The 26,880-nt window shown below is 49.9% G+C and overlaps 1 protein-coding gene across 1 annotated transcript in view; it reads right to left on the bottom strand.

Moving 5' to 3' along the window:
- Positions 1-5,683: 5,683 nt before the first annotated feature.
- Positions 5,684-26,880, bottom strand: part of LOC121928391 (dynein axonemal heavy chain 2-like) — a 47,748-nt gene continuing 26,551 nt past the window's right edge. The window contains exons 30-45 of the mRNA XM_042463005.1: positions 26,166-26,310; positions 25,472-25,671; positions 24,886-25,012; positions 22,276-22,462; positions 21,694-21,842; positions 20,612-20,795; positions 19,735-19,925; positions 12,288-12,479; positions 11,093-11,277; positions 10,072-10,300; positions 9,328-9,479; positions 8,786-8,900; positions 7,919-8,095; positions 6,756-6,830; positions 6,474-6,624; positions 5,684-5,963 (exon numbers count right to left, since the gene is read on the bottom strand). Of these exons, the coding sequence (XP_042318939.1) occupies positions 5,809-5,963; positions 6,474-6,624; positions 6,756-6,830; positions 7,919-8,095; positions 8,786-8,900; positions 9,328-9,479; positions 10,072-10,300; positions 11,093-11,277; positions 12,288-12,479; positions 19,735-19,925; positions 20,612-20,795; positions 21,694-21,842; positions 22,276-22,462; positions 24,886-25,012; positions 25,472-25,671; positions 26,166-26,310 (2,614 nt within the window). The 3' untranslated portion in view covers positions 5,684-5,808. The remainder of the gene's footprint in view (positions 5,964-6,473; positions 6,625-6,755; positions 6,831-7,918; positions 8,096-8,785; positions 8,901-9,327; positions 9,480-10,071; positions 10,301-11,092; positions 11,278-12,287; positions 12,480-19,734; positions 19,926-20,611; positions 20,796-21,693; positions 21,843-22,275; positions 22,463-24,885; positions 25,013-25,471; positions 25,672-26,165; positions 26,311-26,880) is intronic.

Below are 26,880 nucleotides of genomic sequence, written 5' to 3'. Positions count from 1 at the left end.
CATATGACCCCCACCCCCAAAACACCACCACTGTCAACTTTGCAGCTCCCCAATAACAAAAATGCAAACTTGGAGAGAATAAACCTCTGTGTGTGTGTGTGTGTACACACACACATACATACACACACAATGGACAGATGAAAGTGTGTCCAGTCACCTTTCGAATCATTGCCCCGTGCAGCTAACAGTGCCTAAAGTCTAATCTTTTATCCATGGAAGGTTGACAACTTTACTAAGGCAGGTTATAGACGACCCATTTGGGGCGGTCTGGACCTGCCCCTTTCCCCAGAGTATCGAGGCCTCAGTGGCTAGAACGGCAGCCGCTGAGGCCCCGATCTGCCGCTTTTCAGGCTGCGGGGAAGCAGCAAAACGCCGCTTCCCCGCAGCCTGAAAAGGGGTGTCCCTGGGGCTTCAAGCCCCAAGGACACCTCATGGCAGCGGGGAGAAGAGAAAGGGGCCGCTTGGCCCCTTTCTCTTTTAGTCCGCTGGGCGCAGCCGTCTGAAAGCATGCTAAACCAGGAAGGAGCTCCGAAACGGAGCTCCTTCCTGCTCCGTGTTCAGGGTGCACTAAGCGCCCTGGCGCGGAGCAAGGACGTCACGTCTGCGCCGCCCCGTATAGAGGCCGCCGCCGTTTAGTGCGTGACGAGCACGCACTAGGGTTAGGGCGGTGCGGAAGCACCGCCCTTTTGTAACCCTAGTGTGTGCTTGTCACGCACTAAAGTGCCGGTCTGTAACCGGCCTAAGATAAGGCAGTCCTCAGTCAGACAGACAAGCCCCTAACCCATGGAATCAATTGGGAATAAAGGGGAAATGCAGCGCAGGCATTCTGACTGTAGCATCTGCATATAACACTAATAATAATAATAATAATAATAATAATAATAATAATAATAATCCAGGAGCAAGAGGAAATAAAGCACAAGCAAGCACACAGACATGTCACCCCAAAAAATCATGCACATAAATTGTCAAAAGAGGCTGCTTCTGCTGCATCCATTTCCCTACATCCCCCAGCTTAGCCCCACAGCCTTATTTCCCTGGGCAATCCTCCTCCTCCTCTTTTCTTCTAACCTTCCCCTCCCAAGCTGCCCTGGCTCCTTCATCCTCCTCCTCCTCCTGCTCTATTATAGGATGCCCTTCATGGCTCCCTTATTCCCAGGGCTCCTTCCTCCTCCTCCTCCTCCTCCTCCTCCTCCTCCTCCACTTTTTCCACTCCTCTCTCCCTCTTACAGCCCTTTACAGCCCCCGTCAGTCACCCTGATTTCCCCTTTTGCCTCCTCTCAGCTTCCAGTCCTTCGGCTCTTTCCTCTTCCTCCTCCTCTTCCTCCCCCTCCCCTCGGATGAGGGGAGGGAATGCTCTGCCCTCAGCCCGCCCTCCGACCCTAATCCCTTCCTGAATTTGCCCCGAACATGATCGAGGGCAAGTTCATATTTCGCAGAACCCGGGTCTTTTCGGAAAAGACGGATTTTAGCCCGAATCTGGATACCCCGGGGTAAGGGGCATTTCCTTGTGCAAGCCTCGACATGGATTGTGACGGAATCGGGCCCAATATGAACTTCACGTGCAAAATTCGAATCTGGAATTGAGTTAAATTGTAGTCTGAATGGCCCCTTGGTTGACAAAAGCATTTTCCAAAACAGGATTAAATCAGCATCTGCACTCTTAACACAGGAAGGCGCACAACTTTCTTCCTGGCTCCCAACAGCCTTCCAAAACTCAATTCCTACTTCAGTCACTGCTGTTCAGAACAAACTTGCTCTGTTCATCTCAGGTACTCTCCCAATATTTGCATGCATACACCTCTGCCTATAAACATATGCATCCCCGTATTCTAAATGCAACAGCTCCCCCAAATTAAAAAAATCTCAGTAATCCTCCAGATTTGTTCTGGATGATTTGCTCTCCCCTTTTTTCTGCAATATCCTTTTTGCAGTGTGTGTGTGTGTGTCAGTTAAAATAAAAGAAGATTTAGGGTACAACCGACATTGGTACGCTAGAGTTTGTGTGCAAAAGTTGAGCAGGACCATAAGGCACCACGCTCTGTCAAATTTGCCTCCCCTGACGGCAGGAAAAGACATCAAGGTAGTCAATACCCAAGGGTCTTTGCAATTCTGCTCCAGACTCCTGTTTCTATCTAGGACCTCATGCAGCAGTGACTCAGTCCAAATCCATAAGGGCTAGGTTCAGTGTAAATGACAAGGCTTTTTCTCCCCCATTTATACCAATGAGGAAAAGGCTGCCCCCCAGAAATTGGGGTCTTCACTTCCAAGAAAGCTGGATCCCCTGTCTCTACTTCACCGCTGGCAGAGAGTGCTGAAGGTGGCTGCACTCACACAATTAGAGTGAGACATGGTCAATGCAACCGGCTCCAACTCGGCATCCAGATGTCTATCCCAGTGAGTTCTGGTCCCAGTTTGGCCTCGACTGTTAGGACCGGAGACTCCGGGACGACTCCATGTGCACCTCGATCCACACACCAGAACTTTTCTCTGCGACCTCCAGCTGCCTGAGTGTGTGGTTGTGGGAATGTTCAACCCCAGCCAGGACCTGACACCCAGCAAGGTGATGGTGATGACACAGTCATCACTGGCAGGATTTTTGGGTGGGTGAGGGTCTCAGCGACCTCCAACCCATTTTTCCGCACCAGATGTGGGCGACGTGGGTTTAGGGGGCCAGGCCTGACACCAGAGAGGCTTAGCCCCGGGGTTCTGATTTTGATTTCCTTTAGCACAAGTGGAACAGGTCAGTCAAGTCCAGTTTGTCCATCTCTGAAGATTTTCTTCTTTTTCTTCAAAAGGCAAAGAGGCTCTGCTCAGATCCCACAGTGGTAGCGGCAGTGGCAGGGCTGTCTTTGCTGCTGGAAGAATGTCCGTCCATCCGTCTTTTGTCTGAAACCCAGGCCAGCTGCTCCGCCTTCTGTTCCTTTTTTAAAGGTCCCTCTTTCGGGTGGCATGCGAGGTGAACAGGGAGGCTGGGAGTGGACTGAACCGCCGGCTGCTAGGCCTGTGCCAGACCGGGTTCCCTCACCCCAGTCCTCCGCTTCTCTTCTCACAGCAGATAACAAAGCCAGGAAAAGCAGCCAGAAAAACCTTACAGCCACACAGGCGCACACACACCAGATCTCCCCTTTCCAGCCACACACAAGCTGTGTGGGTCCTCTGTCCCCCACCACCAACACCACACACATACACACACACATCAAGCTTAAGGCGAGATCCCCCCCCCAAACTGTTCCAAGAAGAAGAGAAAAAAAAGGGGGGGGGGTGAACCAGACAGGGTTCAGAGAAAGAAAGATTTGGAGGAGAAACCAACATTACCTGCAGAAAGGGAACTGCTAAGGGGGATATGGGAAAGAGGACTCCGTTCGTCAGGATCTCACCACCACCACCTTCCATGTAAAGGATTCCCCCCCCCCACCTTCCAACGTAAAGGACTTCTTTATCTCCACTTTTGCATGCAAAGGATCCCCCCCCACATACACATACACCCCACTGCATGCAAGGATTTCTTTCCCCACACTTCTGCATAGAAATGATTCCTTCTTACCATTGCATGTAATGATTCCCCCATTATCCTTGTATATTAAGGGTTTCTCCCACCGACCCACCCCCATTGTATGTAGTTCTCCCTACACACAAGGGATCAGCCCCCCCTCATTTATATATGCAAATATTTCTCTCCCCACATCTTTGCATGCAAAGAATTTATCCCCCACTTTTAAATGCAAAGGATTTCTGCCCTCACAAACCCTTTCTATGCAAAGGATCCCCCACCACCACCATCTTTGCTTGCAGTGGATTTCTATTTGCCCCAGAGAAGGCACCCTGTCTCCTGTGGGGCAAGGAAGCTGCTGGGGCTGCTTGTGCAGAGCAGGCCTCTGGGGGCTTGGAGATAAATTAGATAGCTCAGTCTCCTTCCCTCCCCTCCCCTTGGTTCCTCCTGATTTGGGGAAGGGATGAAGCAGGGGGTCGCCTAAGACCATTGGAAAACACCTATTTAATTAAAGTTATGAAGTAGCAACCAAAATAATTTCATGGGTTTGGGTCACCACAACATAAGGAACTGTATTAAAGGGCCACGGCATTAGGAAGGTTGGGAACCATTGATCTAGACTGACCCACTGGAGTTGGCTTGCTCAGGGCACCAAAGCGGAAAGAAGCAGAATACATCTAGATTTGACAACACTTTAATTGCCATGGCTCTGTCCTGTGATGTGTACTTCGGTGAGGCACCAGCATTCTTTGGCAGGGATGGCTAAAAACCTTGTGACACTACAAATCCCAGGATCCCGCAGGATGGAGGTTTATGTCAAACTGTGTAATTTCTACAGTGCAGATGCAGCCCCTGTCACATCCAGGGCTCGGCAACTCTGTTCTCCCCTCCAATTGAATGCTTCCACTTTAAATGCTCCCAGAAGCAATACGTTTAGGGTTCCTATGTGCCCCCTCCAACTAAATTGTGCCACCCAAGAAAAAGCCTCTCCTGTTCCCAGTCATACCAGCTGCCCTCCTTCCTCTGCAAGGTCTTGTTCCCCTGCCCTGCACAGCAGCTTTGCTCAAGTCCAGAAACCCTCCCTGAGAGTACCTTCTTCTCCAAGCAGCCTCCCTTGCTGCCCAGTTCCTTCTGGGGCACCTTCCTCCCCAATTCCCCATCACCACCAGTTGCCTGCCAGCCTGAGACACACTGGCTCCTCTTTGGCCTGCAGCCTGAGAGCCATGGGGTTGTGTGTCACCCAAAAGGTATTTCCTTTCCTCTGTTCCCAAGGCCTGCTAGGCTCTCTGCGCACAACAGCAAGTTCTTTGGAGCCACACTTCTATCCCACAGACTCCAGCACAAATGGCAATGATGCTAGGAAGGGCTCACAAATGGTCCAGGCATCTCAAACATCTCCCCCTCTCACCAGCATCCACAGAAATGCAGGAGGTCTTCTTCTGCATATGGAGGATGCCCACATTCAGCCTCCACTCTGCAGCCACACATTGTGGGGGTTGAGCTGTCATTATGGGGCAGAATGTTGTTGTCGACTGTTAAGTTGCTTGATGTGACAGTCCTCTGAATGAGAGACCCTCCAAGTCCCCCTCTTTTCAAGAGCTCTGCTCAAATCTTGCAAACTCAGGATCGTTGCCGTGTCTTCCTTGATTAAGTCAATCCACCTGCCATGCGCTCTTCCTCTTTTCCTCTTGCCTTCTGCTTTACCAAGCATCGCTGTATTTTCTAATGAGTCACGTCTTCACATGATACATCCAAAGCACCATCGTCTCAATTTAGTCATGTTGGCTTCTAGGGAGAGTTTGGGCTTGATTTGTTCTCGAACCAACACATCTATTTTGTCCAGGGTATCTGCAGAATTCTCCTCTGGCACCATATTTTAAAAGAGTTGATGCTCTTCTTATCCTCTTTCTTCACTGTCCAGCTTTTACATGGATGCCTCAGACTGGAATTCATGCTGGTGATGTAACAAAACTAGAGTGGGCTTCCCCCAGCTAAATGCAATTTGGGAAAGTTCCTCTTTTGAATTACAGCTCCTAGAATCCCATCATACCTGGGGGATTCTGGGAGTTGCAGACCCCAAAGAAGCTTTTCTGAGTTTTGTGGGGTGCTTTTAAAAAACAAACAAACAGCAATCCCAATGTATCACCTCAGCACAGATTTCCAAATAACATACACATGATGTACAACAAATGCATTGAACAAAATAACTATTTAATTTTAACTAGAACAATAATGGGAGCAGGGGGAAATAAATCTGGGAAAAGTCAAAAGAGGAAAGTTTTTTTCCTGGAGAAGTAGAAAGGGGAGGTTTATCTTCAGCTATCCAGACTCATCAGCAAGGCAGTGCCCCGTTTGATCCAGTGGTCGGAGGTCATTGTTCCGGACCGCAGGTCAACGCCAATGACAAAAGAGGGTCGCCCGGAAGTGCCAGCCCGGTTAGGGTAATAGTAGCAAGGGCAGGAGTACATCCCTGGAGACAGAGAAAACAAGAAGAGGCCCTCAGGCAGCGCTAGGGAAGGATGTGGCAGCTGCTGCTTGGCAGCAGAACTAAGAAGCACAGTGAAGGAATACAACTGTTTTTGGTCAGAATCTGGCCCAGAATTTCCCATGGACAAATGGCTTCTTGGAGCTTACAGAAGTATCTTTTTTGGATTATAACTCCTTTAATTTCCCATCCAGCATGGCTGGTGGAGAAAAGTTCCTTTAGTAGGTTACAACTCATTGTAGCCTACTAGAGCAAGTCTTCCAAACTCTGCCTCCCCCGACTTCAAAGCTGGGAGCATCACCCAGTGATACCATGCCTGCCTGGCAAGTAGAATGGTCTGGATGATGGGATCAGGCCCCTGCCTGGCATCTCTGGAGAGACCCATTTGCTACCAGTCATAAGAAACAACATGGGCCAAAGCAGGCCACTGTCTCCCTGTCTCCTCTCTTCCAGGCTACTCTACATCTTCCTCTCTTCCAGCCTTCCCAGGCCCACCTTTGCCGCTCTTCTTCTTGTACTCCACTGGTTTGAAGTGGATGGTGGGGATGGGGCAGACCAGTTGCATGGGCAAAGCTTCCATCAGGCAGGAGTTCTTCTTGTCCCAGCCGGCACCCTCCAGGTAGAGACCTCGGACCCAGACTCCTTCCTGAGGGTTGGGAAGTGGCAGAAGGGCAGGTGGGGTGGGAGGAGAGACAGAAGGAGGAGGGCTGAAGTCTGGGCACAAGCTTCCAGAAGGTCCCAATCCATAACCCTCCACAAAAGAGGGAGCACACCTACCTTGGGTGGATACACCAGGTTGTTGTCATCTACAGTGGAGACAATGAATTCCCAAGAGAGAGTATCAACTGAGATCTAAAAGGAACAAAGTGAGGAGGAAAGTAAGATGCCTCCACAATCCAGGGGTCCCCAGCACTGATGCTGAGAGTAGCCCACCCCTAAGCTTTCTATCCTTGAGAATACAAGTGTGCTGGCTCTCACCATTAGTCCTTCTCCTTCCTACCTGCAGCCTGAACCACAAAGTCTGACTGTGAGGAATCACAGGCCTCAGCTTCCCTCACTCAGCCTCGCTTCCCCTTCCTGTCCTATCTCCGCAGCTGGACACACAGATCCCGTTTCAAGGTAATAGTAAAGAGACACGCAGGGCCCTTTGGCCCTGCTCCCCTCCCCATCAGCTTCTTCCTCAGACCATGGACTTTATCACACTGAGGAATTTCTCTTAATTTTGAATGAAAAGAAAGTGGGTCCAGAACACATTTATGTGAATTCGCTAGTTCAGTGGATTTACGTGAATTTGAATTGTGTTTGAACTGGCTTCTCATTGCCTGAAAATAGCATGCCATTGCCCGAATTTGTGTGTGGTAGTCTGTCATGCAATAACGTGACACCCCATGATTGCGCTTGGGCTGACTTCCCATTGCCCGAATTTGTGTGTAGTAGGCTATCACACAATAATGTGAAACCCAATGATTGCGTTCAGATTGCCATTGGATTATACTTCCAATTTCCCTTGTCTGATAAACTCCCATAACAAACCTCTGGGGCTGTAGCAATGGGGACAGGGGCAAAGTAAAGATAGCACATCCCCTACCGAAATAAGACTTCTGCTGCCCCACTGAAATTTTCCTTCAGCACCCAAATTTATAGCATTGCAGAGAGTGAGATACAGATAACTGTAAATACCTAGAACTTTTCTGTATGCTGTGTTTGCATTCTCTTGGTCACTCTGTCTGCCTCATTCCTTTAGATGCCCCAAACTGTATTTTTCTAAACAAGTGAAGTTTTAAGTAATTGCAATGCTAAAATTTGGGGTAATGAAGGAACGGGGGGTGGGGGTGTAGAATTCCTATTTGGGGGAGTAATGTCCCCATTTTGCCACACCCCATAACTAGAGCTACCCCATTCACCCACCCCACTACCCATTTCCTCGTAACATTTCCTACATTGTTCTGGCGAGCGGCAGCTTGCAACACAGCAGTCAGGAACCCAGTAGGAAACGTAAAACCAGAGAGCCAGAAAAGCACGGGAGGGTGAGCGGTATTTGCCCAGCGGGCAAACTGTTCCACGCGGAGGCCCAGGTCCCGGGTCCAGGCGGCTAGCGGCTTCTGGGATGGATAGGCCTATAGGGGAAGGAAACAGCTGGATGTGACAGACAATTTCCCCCAAAGAAGGGAGGATTCACCACTGCAGCCTTGCAAAACAAAAATTAAAAAAACCTCCGGCAAAGTGCTTCTCTCAAGACACCAGCCGTTTATTACCTGACAAGAACTGCTTCCTGCCTCCCCCAACTCCAGTGACTTGGAAAGGTTTGGTATGTAGCTGGTGAATCTTTTACCTCAGAAGAACAGCTTTTGAAATCCTTCTTTTCCCTCAGTGGGGGAACTTTTTACCTTAAAAGAGGTTTATGAATTATTTATGTTTCCCTAGTGGGAAATCTCTGTCTCAGAAGTAGAAGGTTGTGGAGGAGAGAAGGAGAAAGGGAAAACTAGTGGGTCCCAGAAGGGATTCTGCAAACCCCTCTTCTTAAACACAGATTGCCCCTGGGGCTAAAAAAAACCAGGGAAAATGTGTTGAGAAACCAAAGAAGAAACAAGAGTTGTTTCGCCTTACAAGGTTCCAGCAGTGCTGGTGGAAGTGCCAGAGGCACCCTTTTCAAGAAGATGAGCCTCCTGGAGCCTTTGAATTGGTCCCTTTGCCCTTCCTGTGTCTGTGTCCCAAACCTCTGTCAGGTTTTACCTGGTAGCCAAGGGGAGAGCATGCCACCTCCACAGAAAGGGGAGGGAAAGAAGCAGCAGCTCTTAGGGCCTTACCCTTTCCCAAATGGGGGGCACGCGGGCATCAAATATGCAGTTGAAGATCTCCTCAAGGTCTGTTGACATGACCACCAGGCCTTGGATGCCCTTCTCCAGTTCTATCAGAGAGGAACTATAGGGGCAGAAAAGAAGGAAGGGAGTCACACAAAGGGATGAGGCAAAAGTTACAGGGATGCAGGCCAGAACTGGTTTCCTGCACAAGGCCAACTCAGGAAGGGGAAAGTGCCTCTGAGCATACAGAGAGTCTCTTTCTGATACAACATTTCCAGGTAGGGAGTTCAGTTTGTTCTGAGGAAGAGAAAAGAGTGGCTCCATCTCTGCTGGCAGAGAACACACTGCTCACCTCACTCTCTCTTTACAAGCAAGGAACAGGTCAAAACTGACTTTGGGGGAAGGCTGAGCCAATGTCAGTCCAAGAAAGCCGGATTCTAGGCTTGTGCCCTTTAGCTGAGACCAAGAAACTCACAGCTCCCCACACAGAAGAAAGAAGAGAGGCAAGGGTAGCATGGGCTGTGGCTGAAGTGCCCTCCCTCCCTCACCTGATGACCTGCAGCAAAGAGTTGTAACGCTGGATCTCCTGCAGCAAGACCACGTTCAGTGGGGAAGGGTCAGTGGAGAGGACCTTGCTGGTGCCCTCGTAGTCAATCTCCTCTGGGATCTTACTGCGCACGTCAGCTGAGAGCTCCAGTACCTAGCAGAGCAGGCAAGACCACATGCTGCATGAACAGGGACTCTCTCTCTATCTTTTCCAAAGCATAGGGAAGTTACTTTTTGGGCAACAACTTTCAGAATTACCAAGTGAGCATGCTCAGTGACTAATGTGCTGGGTGGGGTATAAGAGCCTGGGAATCATAGCTTCCAAAGGTAACTTTGCGTTGTCCCAGAATGCTCAAAACTCAGCTGACAGACGTGACCAAAGTAGGTATACTTTGGGTTATCCCAAAGTATGCAGGGATAGTGAGGGCTATGAATAAGGACCAAGTACCACTGATGTTTACATCTGGGACTGGGTGCTGTTTGACATCAGAACAGCAAGATTTAGTATCAGCCTTTGTAGGAGTGAAATCACAACCCTAGGATATGCCTCTGAGGATGCACAGGGTCTATTGTCATCCCCAGTGTTGTGGGGCAAGACCTACCACTCGCCACTAGAAAGGTATGAGGCTTTCATATGAGGCCTTGAATCTTGGGACTTCTTGTTTTAGAAATGTGCTTCCTTCTGGGATGGCAAAAGGTCCTAATGCCACACTGACCCACTTCTATTCTGCCCCTGGGGTTGGTACCTTATCTTCACGGCTCTGCCCAGGCACTCCAGTGGGTGTTGTCTGGGGCTGTAGGGAAAGCAGGGTTTCGAAAAGTGTTCTGGCTTCTGTGATTTGGGAGGCCACGTCAGCATTGGGGTGCTGGCCAAAGGCCTCCGGGGCATCCATGCCAGGCAGTAGAGTGATGTATTCCTTGTAAGAGGCTAGGTTGCCATCCTTAGGGATGTAATAGGCGTCCAGCGCAGAGAGCCTGCAGGTAAAGGCCAGTTTTACTGCCATCCATGAAGACATTTCTTTCCACATTCTTCCACCCCCCCAACTACCCCACAGCATTCCTTCCCCATGTGCACCCTTTGTATACCAAATCTGAACTGCAAGGACACACCCTACCAAGGTATTCTCAGTGACCATTCTCTAATGCTAGGCTTCTATAAAAAAAAGCACAGTACCAGGAAACCATTCTATGGCTGTAAAACAGCTGGAAAGGAAAATAAAGAGTCCCTGAGGGTTTCACCCTGAAGAAAAGGTAAAAGAGAAAGGACAGAAGTTTTCTCAAAGGAGAAAGGAACAAAGTAGAGAAGCAGAGCTCCTGTGCTTGACAGGACAAATGATCATCCTGCCTACCAGCTCTGAGGTGGGTGAATTAATTTGTGGAAGAAGAACCGTGTGGTTCCTAGGGCTGTGGACTCCATTTTCATCCCCATCCCAACCTTCTCTTGATCAAGAGAACAATCTCCTGACAACAGAACTAACAGGGAGATCAAGAGAAGAACTCCAGTTGTACAGCACAACAGGGGAGAGATGAGCAAAGAATTTCAGACCTGAGTCTTGCCTTGGGCAAAGTGCTTTTACAACCATACAAGAGAATGATCCTGTACTAACCTCTCCCCAATAAAAATTATCTTCTGAAGAAGGAATAATCTCTTCTCTACTCTGCTCCCTATCACTCACAAAAACAGACCCTATGGAATCCTGCTTTCTAGGAGCCTTCCTCCAGACTTCAAAGGACCCAAACTTTTGACAGAGCTCCCTCCACACTAACTTGTACAAAGGGGCGGCGATGCTTTGCTCGCAGAAGTAGTCATTGATATAAGTGGTCAGGAGTCGGCGGTCCCAGTCATCTGTCACGTGGCCCCCGTAATTGACGCCTGCAATCAGGTATTTGAGGGCATCCCAGGGCGTCTCCTCATACTCATCCAGGTAGAGGCTCAGGAGGTTCTCAGACACCTAGGAGGGAGGAGAAAAATCCATGCTAAATCGGAACCAGGTCTTCAGGAGATGGGGTGGACAAAGTTGGTGGATGTTCTCCAGGCAGCCTAGGAGCAGGCCTTTTGGCCTGAGATGAATCCTTAGGGAGGACTGTGCAGACCTCTGGCAGTCTTTCACCCCCTTCCTCTGAGTGCTGTTTACTCTGGGAGCAACACCAAGCTATGTTCCAACAACTCACCTGTCCAGCACCTGCCCACCTATCTTGCTGCCAGCCCCCCCCCCCCCCCAAATACTCATAACACTTGTTTGTGAATCATATTCTCAAGTAGCGATGGACAAGGTACAGCTTGCTAACAGCATGTTACCCCCAGGTCCTCTTCTGCATCCCCTCTACTGGTCCTCCAATTTTTTTTTAAACCCTGATACTGCTTTTTGTAACCAATATTCAGCAGCATTAAATGGAATATAGACTATATTCCTCATTTATTAGACTTGGTGTTCTTTTTTAATTTTAATGGCATTCTCTGTGCAGCTATGGTAGTGCTTAATGTACGTGCTTCATGACCTCACCAAGGACTGACTCCCACTGAAAGCATCTTTGTAGCATTATCAGGGCTTTCCCCTGTAACATCACATTGGGGTGTCCCTAGGCCTCAGGTTTTAGCCCCTAATTCTCAGGACATGAGATAGTTCTGGTTCTGCCCTGACAACCCTTAAGGAGACAAATGTTGACTGCACTGTTTTTAACTGTTTTAATGTTTAATTCTTGTATTTTATTGTTACTGCTGGGTTGTAATCCTGCCTCCATCCATCTGGGAGAGGCGGGGGAAATACAAATTATTATTATTATTACTACTAAGTGTCAGTTCCTGGAACAACAGACCACAGTTTGAAGGGCATTGTCTCTGGGTACACTGGACCTGAGACTCTACAAGGGAGGGTACAATCTGCCAACACCCTGCCCTTTGCTTTCTTTGGCTGTCCCAAACTGCTCAGCATCCCCTCCTCCTCCCTCCCAATCACATCACCTCAAAGTCTGAGTCATTGAAGCCATAAATGATGTTCCAGCCCAACTGCAAGAACTTCTTGCGTTCCAGCAGAACACTGTGGAAGAAGCAGAGGGCAAAGAGTAGTTTCTTGTACTTGGTCGGCTTGGTGCAGCGGTTGAACTGGGGCTCCGTGATGAGTTGGTAGAGGCGCTTCATATTAGCTTTCAAGCCCTGTCATGGGAAGAAGGGTGAGGGATGAGAGAGACAGCTGACCTCAGACACCTCACAAATCCCAGAACTTGGTGGGTTGCTGAGAAGGAAAAGCAAGGTCTGGAAAAAGCCTAACTAGATTTCTCCTGCCCTGCAGATGGACAGAATCGTCTCCCTCAACTGAGAACCAGCAATTTAGGCTGATGAACTGGAAAGATTAAGAGGTTATTTCATAACCTGCTTTGGTTGGCTACCTGTTCCCCAGGAATGAAGACGTCTCTTGGTGGCTCCCTGGAGGGGAATGATGGGGATAGTGAGGAAGAGAGTGGCTTTGTGTACTGTTCTCAAGCTTCTTAGATCTAGGGGATTGTGATGAGTCTGCCTGGCTTCTAACACCATTGGTGCTTTATTCAACCCAACCACTTACTAGATTCCCCAGATCTCAAGGCCTGACCCAGTTTCTCCAGTTCACAGGGCAAGAGTGACAACTCTCAGGGCAAAAGTGCTGTCTTGAAAAGTGTGTGTACACATATTTTCCTTGCCTGTTAGAGTGGGTAGCTTTGATTTGAATGGCATACCTTAGACTTGCCAGGACTTAAGGACTCATGTTTAATCACATTACGAGGGGTTTGCCCCTTTTAAGATTATTGGGGTCTCCTCCCGCCAATGGCATCACAAGGTCTCACTTTTTGGCCTGGGGCAGCCCTAACCTGGTAACCCTACTACCAGCCCCTTCTCAAGCTGTGTGTTTGCACATCTTGAGAATTTTTTCCGAATCTATCTCTCTTCCACAGAAAACTGATCTTGCATGAACTTCCCAATGCAAAAGAAGGACAGGTTGCTCACCTGTAATGGTAGTTCTTCGAGTGGTCATCTGCGAATTCATACAAATGGGTTTTACTGTGCCTGCACAGTGCTGTTCGGAAACCTCTAGAATCACTGGGCAAAGTACACTTTGCAACATGTAGAAACTTTTTGGCGGTAACCCCGCCCCCCTCCTATAAAGCCCCGGTTCCCACTCTTTTCCCCAGTTCCAATTTTTTTCCGCCAAGCAGGCGATGTCAACAAAGCCGAATCGAGCAGGACACCGAGGGGAGGACGGGCGGGATTTGTATGAATTCGCAGATGACCACTCGAAGAAATACCATTACAGGTGAGCAACCTGTCCTTCTTCTTCGTGGTCTCTGCGAATCATACAAATGGGTTTAGACTGGCAAGCTTAGGTCACGGCGGAGGGAGTGTCCTGAACCCAAGCTAGGTTAAACAATGTCTCTTTATTGAACAATAAACCTGAAATCAGTCCAAACATGCGTCAGTCACCTTTGTTACCTGAGAGATATTATGCATTATCTACAAGGCAACATAACACCCAAGACAGGAAATGCAAACCCTGGGTGACAAGGCAAACTGTGTACAACTGTATAAGACAGTGTCAAAACAAGAAACGGATAGCAACCTGGTCAATGTAAACCTGAGACCAACACTGCCCTTCCAAAGGCTGCATCCCTCTTAGACCTGGTGTCCAGCCTGTAGTGCTTAATAAAAATCAAAGGCTGGGCCCAAATCGCAGCCTTACACACGTCCTCCAAAGAAATTCCTGCGAGAAAGGCAGAGGATGCTGCAACCGCCCTGGTCGCATGCGAGCGTACCCTGGCTGGAGTCGGTTTGCCCGAGAGCTTGTAACAGAGATGTATGGTGTTTGCCACCCATTTTGACAACCTCTGAGATGATACCGGCAGTCCCTTCCTCGGCTCTGAATAACATTGGAACAGTCTCTCGGAGCAGCTCGAACCTGCAGTCCTGTCCAAGTAGAAAGCCAAGGCTCTACGAACGTCCAGCATATGCAAGCTGCGTTCCTCGGCCGTGGACGGGTTCGAGGCTAAGGTGGGCAAAACAATGTCCTGGCATGTGTGGAAAAATGAAACCACCTTGGGGAGGAAGGTAATATCCGTCCAGAGCACCACCAAGGTAGGGCTCATCCCTCCGTAAGGCACACAGCTCACCCGCCCGGCGGGCAGAAGTTATGGCCACCAGGAATACAGTCTTCCAGGTCAATAGTCTCAAGTCAGTTGTGGCCAAGGGTTCAAAGGGCTTGGATTGGAGAGCGGACAGTACCACATCCAAGCTCCAAGCCGGGGCAGGGGCTGAGACCTGGGGGTGGAGGTTGTTGCAGCCCTTTAAGAAGTTCTTAACAAGGGGATCCCTAAAAAAGGAAGGCAGACCATCATATTGAAAGTGAGCACAAATAGATGAGAGATAGATCTTAATGGATGAGAGGCAGAGCCCCGCATCCACTAAAGACATTAGGAATTCCAGTACCACCGGTACCGTGACACTATCCAGTGGCAGGCTTTTCTCTTCAAGGAAGTGAAGAAACCTCCTCCACTTGGAGGCCTAAGACTTCTGGGTCGCCGGCTTGTGTGTGGCGCGGATTATCCTCTGTACGAGGGTGGGAGTGACATCAGCCGCGGAGCCTCCATGCCACCATCGGTAACGAGTCGATGTCTGGATGCCGAACCCTCCCTTCCTGGAGAGTGAGGAGGTCTGGCCGTGGCTCCAAGCGGAGGAACTTGTCGTTGGAGAGGTGGATCAGCGATGGAAACCACGGCTGCCTCGGCCACCACGGCGTGATGAGGATCGCATCGACATGTTCTCTCAACACCTTGGAGACCACTCTGGTGAGGAGGGGGAACGGGGGAAAGGCATAAAGTGTCTCCCCGGACCAATCGAAGGCGAAGGCGTCTCCGAGAGATCCCTCGTGGTGCATTCGGGAACAGAACTGGGGGCAATGACTGTTGGAGGCCGTTGCGAACAGGTCGATCGGAGGAGCTCCCCACCGTCGGAACAGGCTGCTGACTGTCTCCGGGTGCAACCTCCACTCGTGGCAGATTGAGGAGGCCCTGCTGAGCTGGTCCGCTAGCATGTTGTCGTCTCCTGGGAGATGAATCGCCTGGAGAAGGATGCACCTTTGGATGCACCAGTCCCAGATTCTCAGCGTAATCTCCAGAAGCATCCTCGACTTGGTGCCTCCTTGTTTGTTCAAGTAGTACACCACGGTGGTGTTGTCTGTTCTGAGGAGGACCACCTTGTCAATGATGCTGGATTCGAAGGCTCTCAGTGCCTTCTCCACCGCCAACATCTCCAGTGCGTTGATGTGGAGAAGACACTCCTGTCGGGACCATCTCTCCCTTACTGACAAGTCCAGAAGATGGGCGCCCCAGCCCTCCATCGACGCATCCGTAGTTAGGGTCAGCTGTGGTTGGGGCTGCGCGAAGGGCATGCCGACACAGACGTTGCGGGAGTCTAGCCACCATAGAAGAGAGGCTGTAATGGGTCTCGGTACGGTGAGCCATCTGTTTGGGGAGTCCGACATGGGGTTGAAGACTGACAGAAACCAAGTCTGGAGTGGCTTCAGACGCAGTCTTGCCCAAGGAGTCACGAAAGTCATGGATGCCATGTGTCCCAAGGCCACTTGGATGTCTCTCGCCCTCACTCTCCTGTGGGACCGTACGGCATCCACCGCGACCGACAGGGTCAGGAATCAGTCTCGGTGCATTCTTCGGAGTCTAGAATGGCGCCGATGAAACGGACCTGCTTGGATGGTGTCAGGCAAGATTTCTGTAGGTTGACAACCAGTCCCAGATCCGAGAGGAGGAGCAGGGTGAGGTGGACCGAATCCTGAAGCTCCTCTCGAGAGGGGGCTGCCAGCAGCCAGTCGTCCAGGTAAGGGAAGATTCTGATGCCCTTGCGGTGAAGGTATGCCACAACCGGTGCCATGCACTTCGTGAACACCCTCGGAGCGGTGGCCAAACCAAACGGCAGGACGTTGTAGTGATAGGCGTCGGAGCCGATGGCGAAGGCGAGGAATCTCCTGTGGGAGTCTCGAATCCCTATGTGAAAATAAGCGTCCTTGAGGTCGACTGTGGCAAACCAGAGGTCCTGGTGAAGCAATGGTAAAACAGAAGCCAAGGTTACCATTCGGAAGCGTCGGTACTTAAGAAAAAGATTAAGATGTCTTAAGTCCAAAATAGGTCTAATCCCACCATCCGACTTCGGTAACGTGAAGTACCTTGAGAAGAAGGATCTAGGCAACAGTTCGGGTGGGATAGGTGAAATTGCTCCTTTCTGGAGCAGAGAGCGCACTTCGTCGAGAAGGGTGTCCGAGGGGACGGTGGAAATAAAAGCTCCAGTGGGTGGGAGCTCTTCGAACTCGAGGGTATAGCCCCTACGGACGATGTTCAAGACCCAGGAGTCGGAAGTAATGGAGGCCCAAGTGGTGACATAAGGCTTCAGGATGTCTAAAAAGAACGGAGTGGGATGGACGAAGTGCGCCGAGGACCTTCATGACCTCTTCTTGGCCTGATCGAAGTCCTGCCGGCGGCTCTTACGGTACCGGGCAGGCTGGTTGCGGCGGCCAGATGAGGAGGAAGACTGGGAAGGATCCCTCTGACGTTGGCCCTGTTGATTGAATTGTCGGTCCTGGTAGAAGGACCTCTGAGACTGACCTTGGTGGTGCTGCCACGGGCGCGGGCGTCTACGGAACGAAGCAGGTGCCGGGGCCGACATGCCATGTTTCCTTGCGGCCGCCTTCATTCTGAACTTTCTGTTCAGTTTATCATCCGTCTCAGCGTGGAACAGCCCAGAGTCGTCGATTGGCATATCTTCGATGGTGGCTCGAATGTTGGGGTTCAAGTCCGAGGCATGGAGCCATGCGTGACGCCTTAGTGCGATCGATGCTGCCATTGCCCTACCCGAGCACTCTACGATGTTCCTTGTGGCAGTAATCAACCAGCTGCCAATGGAGTGGGTCTCGTCCCTAATCTCGGTCAGGGTACGCTGGACTTCATCTGGGACATCAGGGATGACCGGGGAGATCCCCTCCATAAGGATCTGAATATATGCGCCCATGCAGACAGCGTAGTTGGTGGCCTTTACTTCTAAGGCTGCTGCCGAATAGGCCTTCTTGGCCATTGCATCAATCTTCTTGGCCTCTTTGTCGAGTGTTGAAGAGGCCTGGCGTTGGATCGCAGTCTGCTGGGCTCCCTCGACAATTGCAGAGTTTTGGCGAGGGTGAGAGGCCAACCATGGAGCATTCGGGGAAGCCAGCTTGTAAAGGGACTCTATTTTCCGGGGTGGTCCCAGGAGGGAGGAGGGGGCATCCCAGGAGCGCTTCACTAAAGTCTCCAACGAAGGCAGGAGAGGTATGGCAGGAGGCGTCGGAACACGACCATGGACACGTCTTTCCACCGGATCCTTGGCGGACTCGTCAGGGTAGGCCAACTCTATCTCCAGGGCACGGGACATCTTTATGACGTGTTCACTAAATGACCTCACGTCGTCGGTCGGCGAGGTCGGTTCCGGATGGTGAAGTCCCTGGGGGGAACCCTGCGGAAGGTCCCCTTCGTAGGAGGAACGATCAGACTCAGGTAGGGGGTCCGGCTCGGAGTCAGAAGCTAGTAATTCAACCGTGACTCTGGGCGCAGGACATTCAGCCGGGTGGCGGGCTGGTGGAACCTGGGTGGACTTAGAAGGGACGGGTACGTCCTGATGTCTATCTTCCCGGTGTTGGTCTCGCGTGGAGGGAAACTTGAGCATGGCCACATCTCTTGGTACCGCCATGTAGTACCGGTCCGTCTCGGAATCGTAGACGTAGGAATCGTCGTCGAGGTCGCGGACCAGTGAACGTGGCAGGGGGGTAGGGGACCTGCTCCGCTGCATTCGGGCGTCTACTTCCCTCGGGTGCGGGGAATGAGCCGTTGACTCCGGAGGCACAGGGGCAGAAGTCGCGCCCTCTGCAGCCGAAGTGCCCTCGGTGACAGACAGGAGAACCCTGGAGCGGTTATCGAGAGATGAATGGCGACACCTGTCTACATCTTGGGGAGAGTGGCGGCGCCCGCCTGTATCAGATGAGGCTCTTGGTGATGGAGATCGGGACCTGGACTGGTCACGCTGCGGAGCAGTCTTGGCAGGTGAAGCCGGCCTAGCCTTCTTAGACGTCACAACGTCCAAGGTGGAAGCGGCGGAGGGTCTCTTCTTAGTAGACCTCGGCTCCCGCGGAGCATCGGGTGGGAAGAAGGGGATAGGGAGCTCTGAGACCTTAGATCTCGACTTCGACCTGTCCTTCTTGGCGGTGTCAGTCCCCGACTTGGAAGCCCCAGAGCCGTCTGGCTTAGAAGACTTGGAGTGAGCCTTAGAATGCCTGGAAGCATCCTTGGACTTCCTCGGGCTCGAAGATGAAGCCGAGGCCACCGTGGACGCCATGGGATCAGAGGGTCCTCGCTTCGAAGTGGGCGCTCCGGAGGCATGATCACGACGGGGTGGTGAAGGAGCAACAGGCACCGCAGACCCCAATTTTCGAGGGTTCTTGGCGGGCTTGTGGGAGGCACTGGGTTGATCTGAACCGCGGGCCCCATCAGACATGAAACTGGGCTCCTTAGAGCCGTGGGCTGAATCAGCCAACGTAGGTGGAGCGCTGGCTGGGCTGTCACGAGAGGAGACGGGGGGCAGCGCTACCGAGGCAGAAGGTGCCGACGAAGGACGGGGTTCCACCTCCCGAATCTTCCCCTGGGCGATTGCGGATGTCAATCGCGACTCCCTATTCTTCCTGGCCTGGGAGGACATGGATCTACATAATGGGCAAGCCTTCACATCATGGTTCCTTCCCAGACACAGGAGGCAGGAGGAGTGTGGGTCCTGTACGGGGACTTTTCCCCCACAGACCTCGCACTTCTTGAACGGCGGGGACATACGTGCCGAGATGCCGAAATGGAAACGAAGATCAAATCGAAGTCAACAGTCCAGAGGTCAAATAGCCGGGGAAACAGAGAAGCCAAATCCAAAAAACAGTCCGAAGTCCGAAAAACCCAGTGATCCAAAACGAGCAACAACAGCGAGGTTCCTAACAGCAGCCAAACGCGGTGGAAAAAAGGAACTGGGGAAAAGAGCGGGAACCGGGGCTTTATAGGAGGGGGGCGGGGTTACTGCCAAAAAGTTTCTATATGTTGCAAAGTGTACTTTGCCCAGTGATTCTAGAGGTTTCCGAACAGCACTGCGCAGGCGCAGTAAAACCCATTTGTATGAATTCGCAGAGACCACGAAGAAGAAAGAAGGAGAGAAAAGATAACTTGGGCTGAAAAGAGGAGGGAGCTAAAAAAAGTGAAGACATTTCCTCAGCCTAAGTTGGCATTCAGAAAATCGGTTAGATACAATAGGAAATCATGAGACTTGGCCCTGCCTCTCCCACCCCTTCTAGTGTTGCCTGGCCCTCTGCTCTCACCGTGGGAGGCTCCGTTGTCATCTTGATGCCAGCTTGTAAGATGGAGATGGGGAAGTCGGGGTGGGGGCTTGAGCTGAGCCACAGGCGGAAGGACGGATGCGGCTCCTCTACCTGCAGTTGATCCACCAGCTTGTCCAGCTGAGGCATCCAGGAGAGGGAGAGGTGACAATTGGCCAGGAAGACCCAGTTACCTGCCAAGAAACAAGAGGTAAACTTGGGCATTCTGCAGAGGCCCAAAGGGACCTGCAGCTGGAAGGAATGCACTGTGACACAGAAAACTGAGGGAGGGACTATGAATGAAAAGGCTCTGTGTGTGTGTGTGTGTGACAGAGAGAGAGAGAGAGAGACAGAGAGAGAGGATGGTAGGGATGGCCTCCTCACTTAAAAAAAAAGGAATTCTACAGCAGGGGAGTGCCATTTCCCCCCCAGCCCCCTCCATGGGTTTCATCCTCCCTCACAGCACACCCAAATTCATTACACTTCCTTTCAAAATGGCAACCAGAAATTATGTCACTTCACTTTTGGTGACCATTTTGAGAAGGGAAGGATTGAAAACACTGGCATTCTCTCTTGTTTTACTTTGGAGGTTGCGATAGAGGTAATACTCCTTGTTTTTGTGTGTTTGTGGGACTTTCTGCACAATTTTCATGCAAATATTGCCCAAAAGTCACAAAAAACTTCTCTTCCCAAAACTGAAAGATGTTTAGGGGCTTTAGGGGACTGGTAGGGGGTTTCCAAGACTACTAAAGTGGGGGCCAAGGACCATATGCAAGGCATGGGTCACGCTTTCTCCATTCTTGCTCCAGAGGGCTGAACGAATCTCCCATGAACTGGAGGGGAGGGGGAAACAGCCTTTCCTTTCTCCTTTGGCACTCACCCTGACGGACGCCGTCTTTAATCATGCGAGTGGCAATAGGTGCCTGGCCCTGGCCCAGCGAGAGGGCATGGAAGCGCTGGGACATGCCCGACTGCTCTGCCAGCTGAAGGAGGGCGGACGTGGGATCAACACCAGGGGACAACACAAAGATCAGTGGGGTCTTTGTTGTGGAGTCATCCACCACCTGAGTGGGGGGGGGGGGGAGGAAGAGATGGAAAAGGCAATCAATGACCTGGAGAGCTAACAAGCTTTGATTACTGGATTTTCATTATTCAACTGCTGGGTCTGATTCTAATTTGTTCTGAATCTTTTTAAATGTCTTTGCTTACTGCCTTACATACAAATTTTTTAGTGGAAAGACAGAGCATATAAGTCATAAATATTGTTATTATTGTTGTTGTTATTATTATTATTATTATTTCTGCTTTCCTTGGCTGAAGGAGGACATATTGATAGAGCTGAAAACATTGCAATTTCAAAGTAATTTGTAATGATACACATCAGATGCAATTTAATTTGATAAGGTGCTTGTTCCAGTTGTAACATTACTCTTTACATTGCCATCTTGACAGTGTTAGCTAGTCCTCCATCAAGTGTGAATGCCACACTTCCTACAGCATTGCATAACCCATCAGTCTGAAGCTGAAGCATTTTTCTGAAGAGGGAAAGGGGAAGAAAGAAGTTGCAGGTCTTCTGCTAAGCTGAGACTTGCAGGATCCTTGTTTGGAGGTAAAAGAAGACTATATTTAAAACACTCTCTTCCCCCAATGTGAATGGTTGTTATTGGTTCCTTTTCCAAGTAACATCTTGGCAACTGTCACACTACTTCTCAGAAGGAGCAAAGTTACAACCACATTCGCAGGAGGAGTAACTTGTTGCAGGTAACACAGGCAGCAGTGTTACCTCCAAGTTGTAAATTCTGAGAAACACACTAGATTCACCAGCTCCTGTAGGTCAAAACTGTGGAACATCCCTCAGTTGTCCTGTCTCAGAGTCTAGTTGTAGAGACTGTAGACCACAACGTGAAGGGATGACGCAAAAGGGTGCCCTCCTTCCCAGCCCCAGAAATGTTATCCACTCACTGATCTCATGTTAAGCACAGGCGGTTCGATGAACTGGGAGCCCAAGTTGGAGACTATGAATCCTGTGACGCAGAAAGCCACACGGTCTGGACGCAAAGACCGGACAATCAGCATCCGCTGCATCTGGTTGCAGGAGTTCTCCCATTCACCTGCAGGGGGAGACAGTGGGTGTATGGATGGGGGAAAGGTTGGAAAACAAGAACTGTCATCACTGGAACCAAGATGCCCAGACACCTACCCATCTTTGCTATGTGGAGGCATCAACTTGCCCTAGGACCTGTTCCTGGAGCTGGCCAATTTTAGGAGTTCTAGGTACTTTACAGGACTGTGGGTAACTACTTTTCCCCTTTTCCAGACACAAGAGGAAGGAGCAAACTGCACTCAACTTCTCTCATGTAATCTAATCACACAAAAGCCTAAATTTATTTAAAATTCTGATGAATGAGAGATTTGCCTATGTGTTGACTCACCATTAAAACCATGGATGGAATGGGTCTACTTTAGCTGGGATTGACCACCAAGATGCCAGCTAGTTTCCCAGGAAGAAGGGAAAGCTCCCTCAGCCCCAGTATGGTGTCTGACCTGGCAGCATGGCTTTCTCCGGCTTGGAGCTGGTGTACCATAGGTTCCAGTCACGAGGGTATTGCTCAAAAGAGTTCATGATGCCATGGAAGTTGGTGAGCTTGTCCAGCTCAGTGATGTTGTCCCAGTAGGTATCGGCTAACCAGCTTGTGCAGGGATTGTCCATCTGCCCTTCCCTGTCGAGCACCTACAAGGAGGGACAAAGGGAGAGCAAGTGACCAAAGGACCAGAGGAGAACATGGCCCACTCCTGCCCAAGGCCAGAGACAGGAATGGCTGAAGACCTGGGGTTTCTCACAAAGCAAGTCCTAGTCACCTAGTTGTCAAGATTTGTCTAAACCAGGAGTGAAGAAATGTTTCTGAATGAAAGACCAGAGACTGTAGCTGAGGTGGGAGCAGAGCCAGGGCTAAGGCAGGTGGAGTTTGCAGCATGACAAGAAAGAAGGAAACCCAAAACCTAACTCACAGGGCTGGCCATCATCAAACCTACAGAGGCAGGAAATTAATAGGTAGAACTCGCATAAATATATTCTAAATAAAAAGATCAATTTAGAGATAGAAAGTCAATGGCCTATAATAAAGACATGATCCATACAGTTCGAAAGTAACCCTAAAGGCAAAATACTATACATGCAAGGGCCAGTTTGGCATATAAGCTTTACTTATTTATTTCCTAAGTCTGTTAGTTTGGAGTTTGCAGCACTACGGGACTGCAAAGCTATTTTTCTGTTCTGCACTTCACTGTCTCATATATGCCCATAAAAACAGAAAAGGAAACAAGCGACAGGTACCTCACATCAACAATAAACATCTGCCAAACAACCAAGAATGCCTGAAATATGCCCAGTAGTTACATTTTGTCTACATTTCTTCCAAGAGGAAAGAAATGCTCCCCAAAGGGCAGTTATTCTCACCTTGTGACCTCCAGATGTTTTAGACTTCAACTCCCCTGCTGCTAGTGGCCTCTGGGAGCTGAAATCCAAAACCTCTTGAGAGTCAGATATTGAAAAATCACTGCCTTGAGGGGAGAGCATTACCTTAGGGGGAAGAATGGAGCATGCAATAATGAGAAGCCTGAAAACCTCAGGCTCTGACACACACTTTCATTTGCAATTCTTACCAAAAGGCTGACAGGGCCAGCTCTATAAGGCAGTAGCCTGGGTAGACTGGCCCCATAAGAGGAACACACCTCTGGTCATTTCTCAGCTGCTGTTGCTCCAAGGACCCCCACCCAAATGAGGCAGCAGAAAATAAATCCAGTTGGCAAGAAGCTGGGGTGTCTTCCCAGATCCCATGTGATCATGAAAGCTCAGGAGGGTCAGCCCTGGTTAGCACTTAGATGGAAGACTACCAAAAAATACTTTGCTGTAGGCTCTATTTCAGAGGAAGAAACTGGCAAAAGCCACACTTGAGGATACTTTGTCTAAGAAAGCCCTACACAACTCATGGGATCACCAGATGCTGACAAATGCTCCACCAAAAGCATCTTAAGTAGACTGAAGCCTATGAAAACTCATGTTGCCAACTTCTTACTTTCTTTCAGTTAGTCTCTAAGGTGCTACAAAATCTCTCTAATACATATGCTGACAAGTAATGGACACACACACACACACACACACACACACACAGAGAGAGAGAGAGAGAGAGAGAGAGAGAGAGAGGGCTTATTTTCCCTCTGTGGTCTTCCTTCTAAGCCCCTGGCTGCCACCCCAAGCACATCTCAGATTACAAAGCCCAGGGACTGGGAAACCTCCTGGCCAGTTCACAAAACAGCTCACAGAAAGACAAGCTACTTTCTGTCATTTAGTGCCCCGCACTGTCTGTAAGTAAGGTCTAGCAAAATGGCAGGACTCATATTGGAGAAGGCTTCCCACACATAAGCATGGGATCAAGCATGAAGTCATTTGCATAGGCATAAACCAGAGCTTAGAAACATTACTTTTTGGGACTATAACTTCTAGGATCCCCCAGTCTCATGTCCAAAAGCATAACATTTCCATGCTCCAGTAGTAACCCATTCCTAGATAAAGTTCACCACTGAAGCAGAACTGGAGGGCTGGATGAACCACATAGGGTCATCCTTTGTGCATCAAGGTTCTTCCCAACTGTTAATCCCACAGAATGCAAAAAGCAGAGGGCAGAAGGAAGCAAAGGACAATGACAGAAGGACAAGAGGGTCAAAGAAGGCAAAGTCAGACAGAATATGCATACTGAACAGTAAAAGGAGAAGGACAGGCTTTTTCCATGTGTTTAGCTCTGGCTCATGTGAAATTTAAAGCAGGTACAACTCCAAAGAAAAGGTGCCCCCACAGAACATGAATTGGGGGTTCCACATCAAAGAAGTTCTCTTGTCATGTAAGCAATGCGATTGCCAAATTCTCTGTAAGCAGAGAGTTCTAGGTTCAGTCTCAGGAATTTCCTGCTAGGACTTGGAAAGAGTCTTCTCTGAAACCCTGAAGAACTGCTGCCAGTCTGTGTCAACTATACCAGACTACAAGGCCTGACAATCTGGCTCTTGCCTGCATTCTCGTCCTAACAGCACAGCAGCCTAAAATCTCTGCAGGCCAGGCCAAGTGCCGGCTGTTTCCTCATGTCTCCATCTGGTGCTTACCACTCCTCCACGCAGGAAGAAGTTATATTCATCCATCTTGAGGTTGCCAGAGACTTCCAGGATTTTGGCACACATCTGGAAGCTGAAGAGCAACTTGTGTCGTTCAAAGAGGCCCCGGCAGGTGTACCTTGGCAAAGCGAGAGGGGAAGGATTGAGATGGATAGAACTGACTAGCTCCTCTTTTGAAGCTACATTTCTAGTGTCTGTCTGGAAGGCATTCTGGCCTGTCCTTTGCTTGTTTGTGGAAGGAGCAGTCAGGAGAGAATCAAGGAACTGCTCTCCCTTAGCAACATTGTACTTGCTTCTTGTCCAGTGAAAGAGACCCCAGTGTACAGATTGCTTGACATAGTGGAAAAGGAGAAATGATGACTGATAAGGTGGCCTTAAGAGCAAATTTTTATCTCTCTGGATTAGAGCCTGGACATATTAATGTTTTGGACTATGGCTAAATACCCCAGCCAGGCAAAGGAATTTGGGGGTCTATAGTCCCTAAAAAATAACCTTTCTAAGGTCTGAAATCTGGATGGATCATGGTGGCAGAGAGGAGTAGTGTGCCATGTTTATCTAGTTGCACAGGCCATGTTACCTGTAGACAGCGTAAGTGTGATATTCATTGAGGAAGCGGATTCTCTCGTCCAGCTTGGCACTCCGGTGGCTCTTGGTGATGCTGAGGTTGAACAGGTCAATGTAGGCATCAAGGGAGAACTGGTACATGGGGTCGATCCTGCCCATGTCATTGAGGACAAAGAAGAGGATGGACGCTCTCTGAGCACATGGACGATAGCCCTGGCAGTGAACATGCACCTGGTTAGTCAGTGAGCAGGAAAAGGGCAGCAGCAAGGGGGCTACAGCTGGAGGAGGAGGAGGCTGGGGCACTGGCCAAACAGGCTGGGGGATTCTGGAAGTTGTAGTGCAAAAAAGGAACTTTCCCTAGGTCTGGAGATTTCCCTTCATGAATTATCAGAAGGCCTTCCTTCATTTAGAAATTAACGTACTAGCCTCTATTGATTCTAGAGGAACTTGGGAAGGGGGGGAACTGGGCAAGCAGTATCTGCACCCCCACGTAACTCGGGACCTTCCACAGCACCCTCAGCACCAGGGTCTCCATTGTCACTCTCCCCCCAAGGTTTTGTTTTGTTTTTTTACATCTGGCTACAAGTAAGTGCAACACATACTACAAAGCCAGTGCACAAACACACACATCCCTTAAATCCTGTGCTGGGAGAAAGGTGGGATATAAATTAATAAAAATAAAATGAAATTCCACAGGTGGGTCTCACCTCCCGAGCTGTGTCAATTTTAATCTCAGTTGTCTCACTGGTCTCCAATTGCTCCGTGACCTCAGTGGCAGTGATCTTGGAGGTCTGCAGAGTGTTCACGAGCTGCACATCATCCAAGAGGGAGCCTGTTGCTTCATTCAGCAACCTGAGGGCAGAACAAAGGATTACTTAGAAGAGCGATGGGAAAGTTCAAAATGCTGAGACCAGCCCACTGTTCCCCTTGCAGCTCCATCAAGAAGCAAGGAAGCCTTCCTGGAAGACTCTGGAACAACAGTCCAGCCTCTTTTTGAAGCCATCCAGAGAAAAAGACCCTACCACCTCTCTAGGGAACTAGTTAACGTACTAGCCTCTATTGAGTCTAGAGGAACTTGGGAAGGGGGGGGGAACTGGGCAAGCAGTATCTGCATCCCCACGTAACTCGGGTATTAAAAGAACTAGCAAAAGTAATATCGGAGCCATTGGCAATAATCTTTGAGAACTCCTGGAGAACAGGAGACGTTCCAGCAGACTGGAGGAGGGCAAACGTTGTCCCGCATCTTCAAAAAGGGGGAAAAAGAGGATCCCAACAATTATCGTCCAGTTAGTCTGACATCAATACCAGGAAAGATTCTAGAGCAGATCATTAAAAAAAAATCTGTGAACATCTTTCGGCCGGTGAGGGAGAGAACAGGTTGGCTCAGTGTTATCAGGGGCTAGACTGAAGAAAGAGGCTCCT

Source organism: Sceloporus undulatus, chromosome 4, assembly GCF_019175285.1.
Source record: "Sceloporus undulatus isolate JIND9_A2432 ecotype Alabama chromosome 4, SceUnd_v1.1, whole genome shotgun sequence".
NCBI classification, from domain to species: domain Eukaryota; kingdom Metazoa; phylum Chordata; class Lepidosauria; order Squamata; family Phrynosomatidae; genus Sceloporus; species Sceloporus undulatus.
This window is presented reverse-complemented; position numbering and strand designations above follow the sequence as displayed.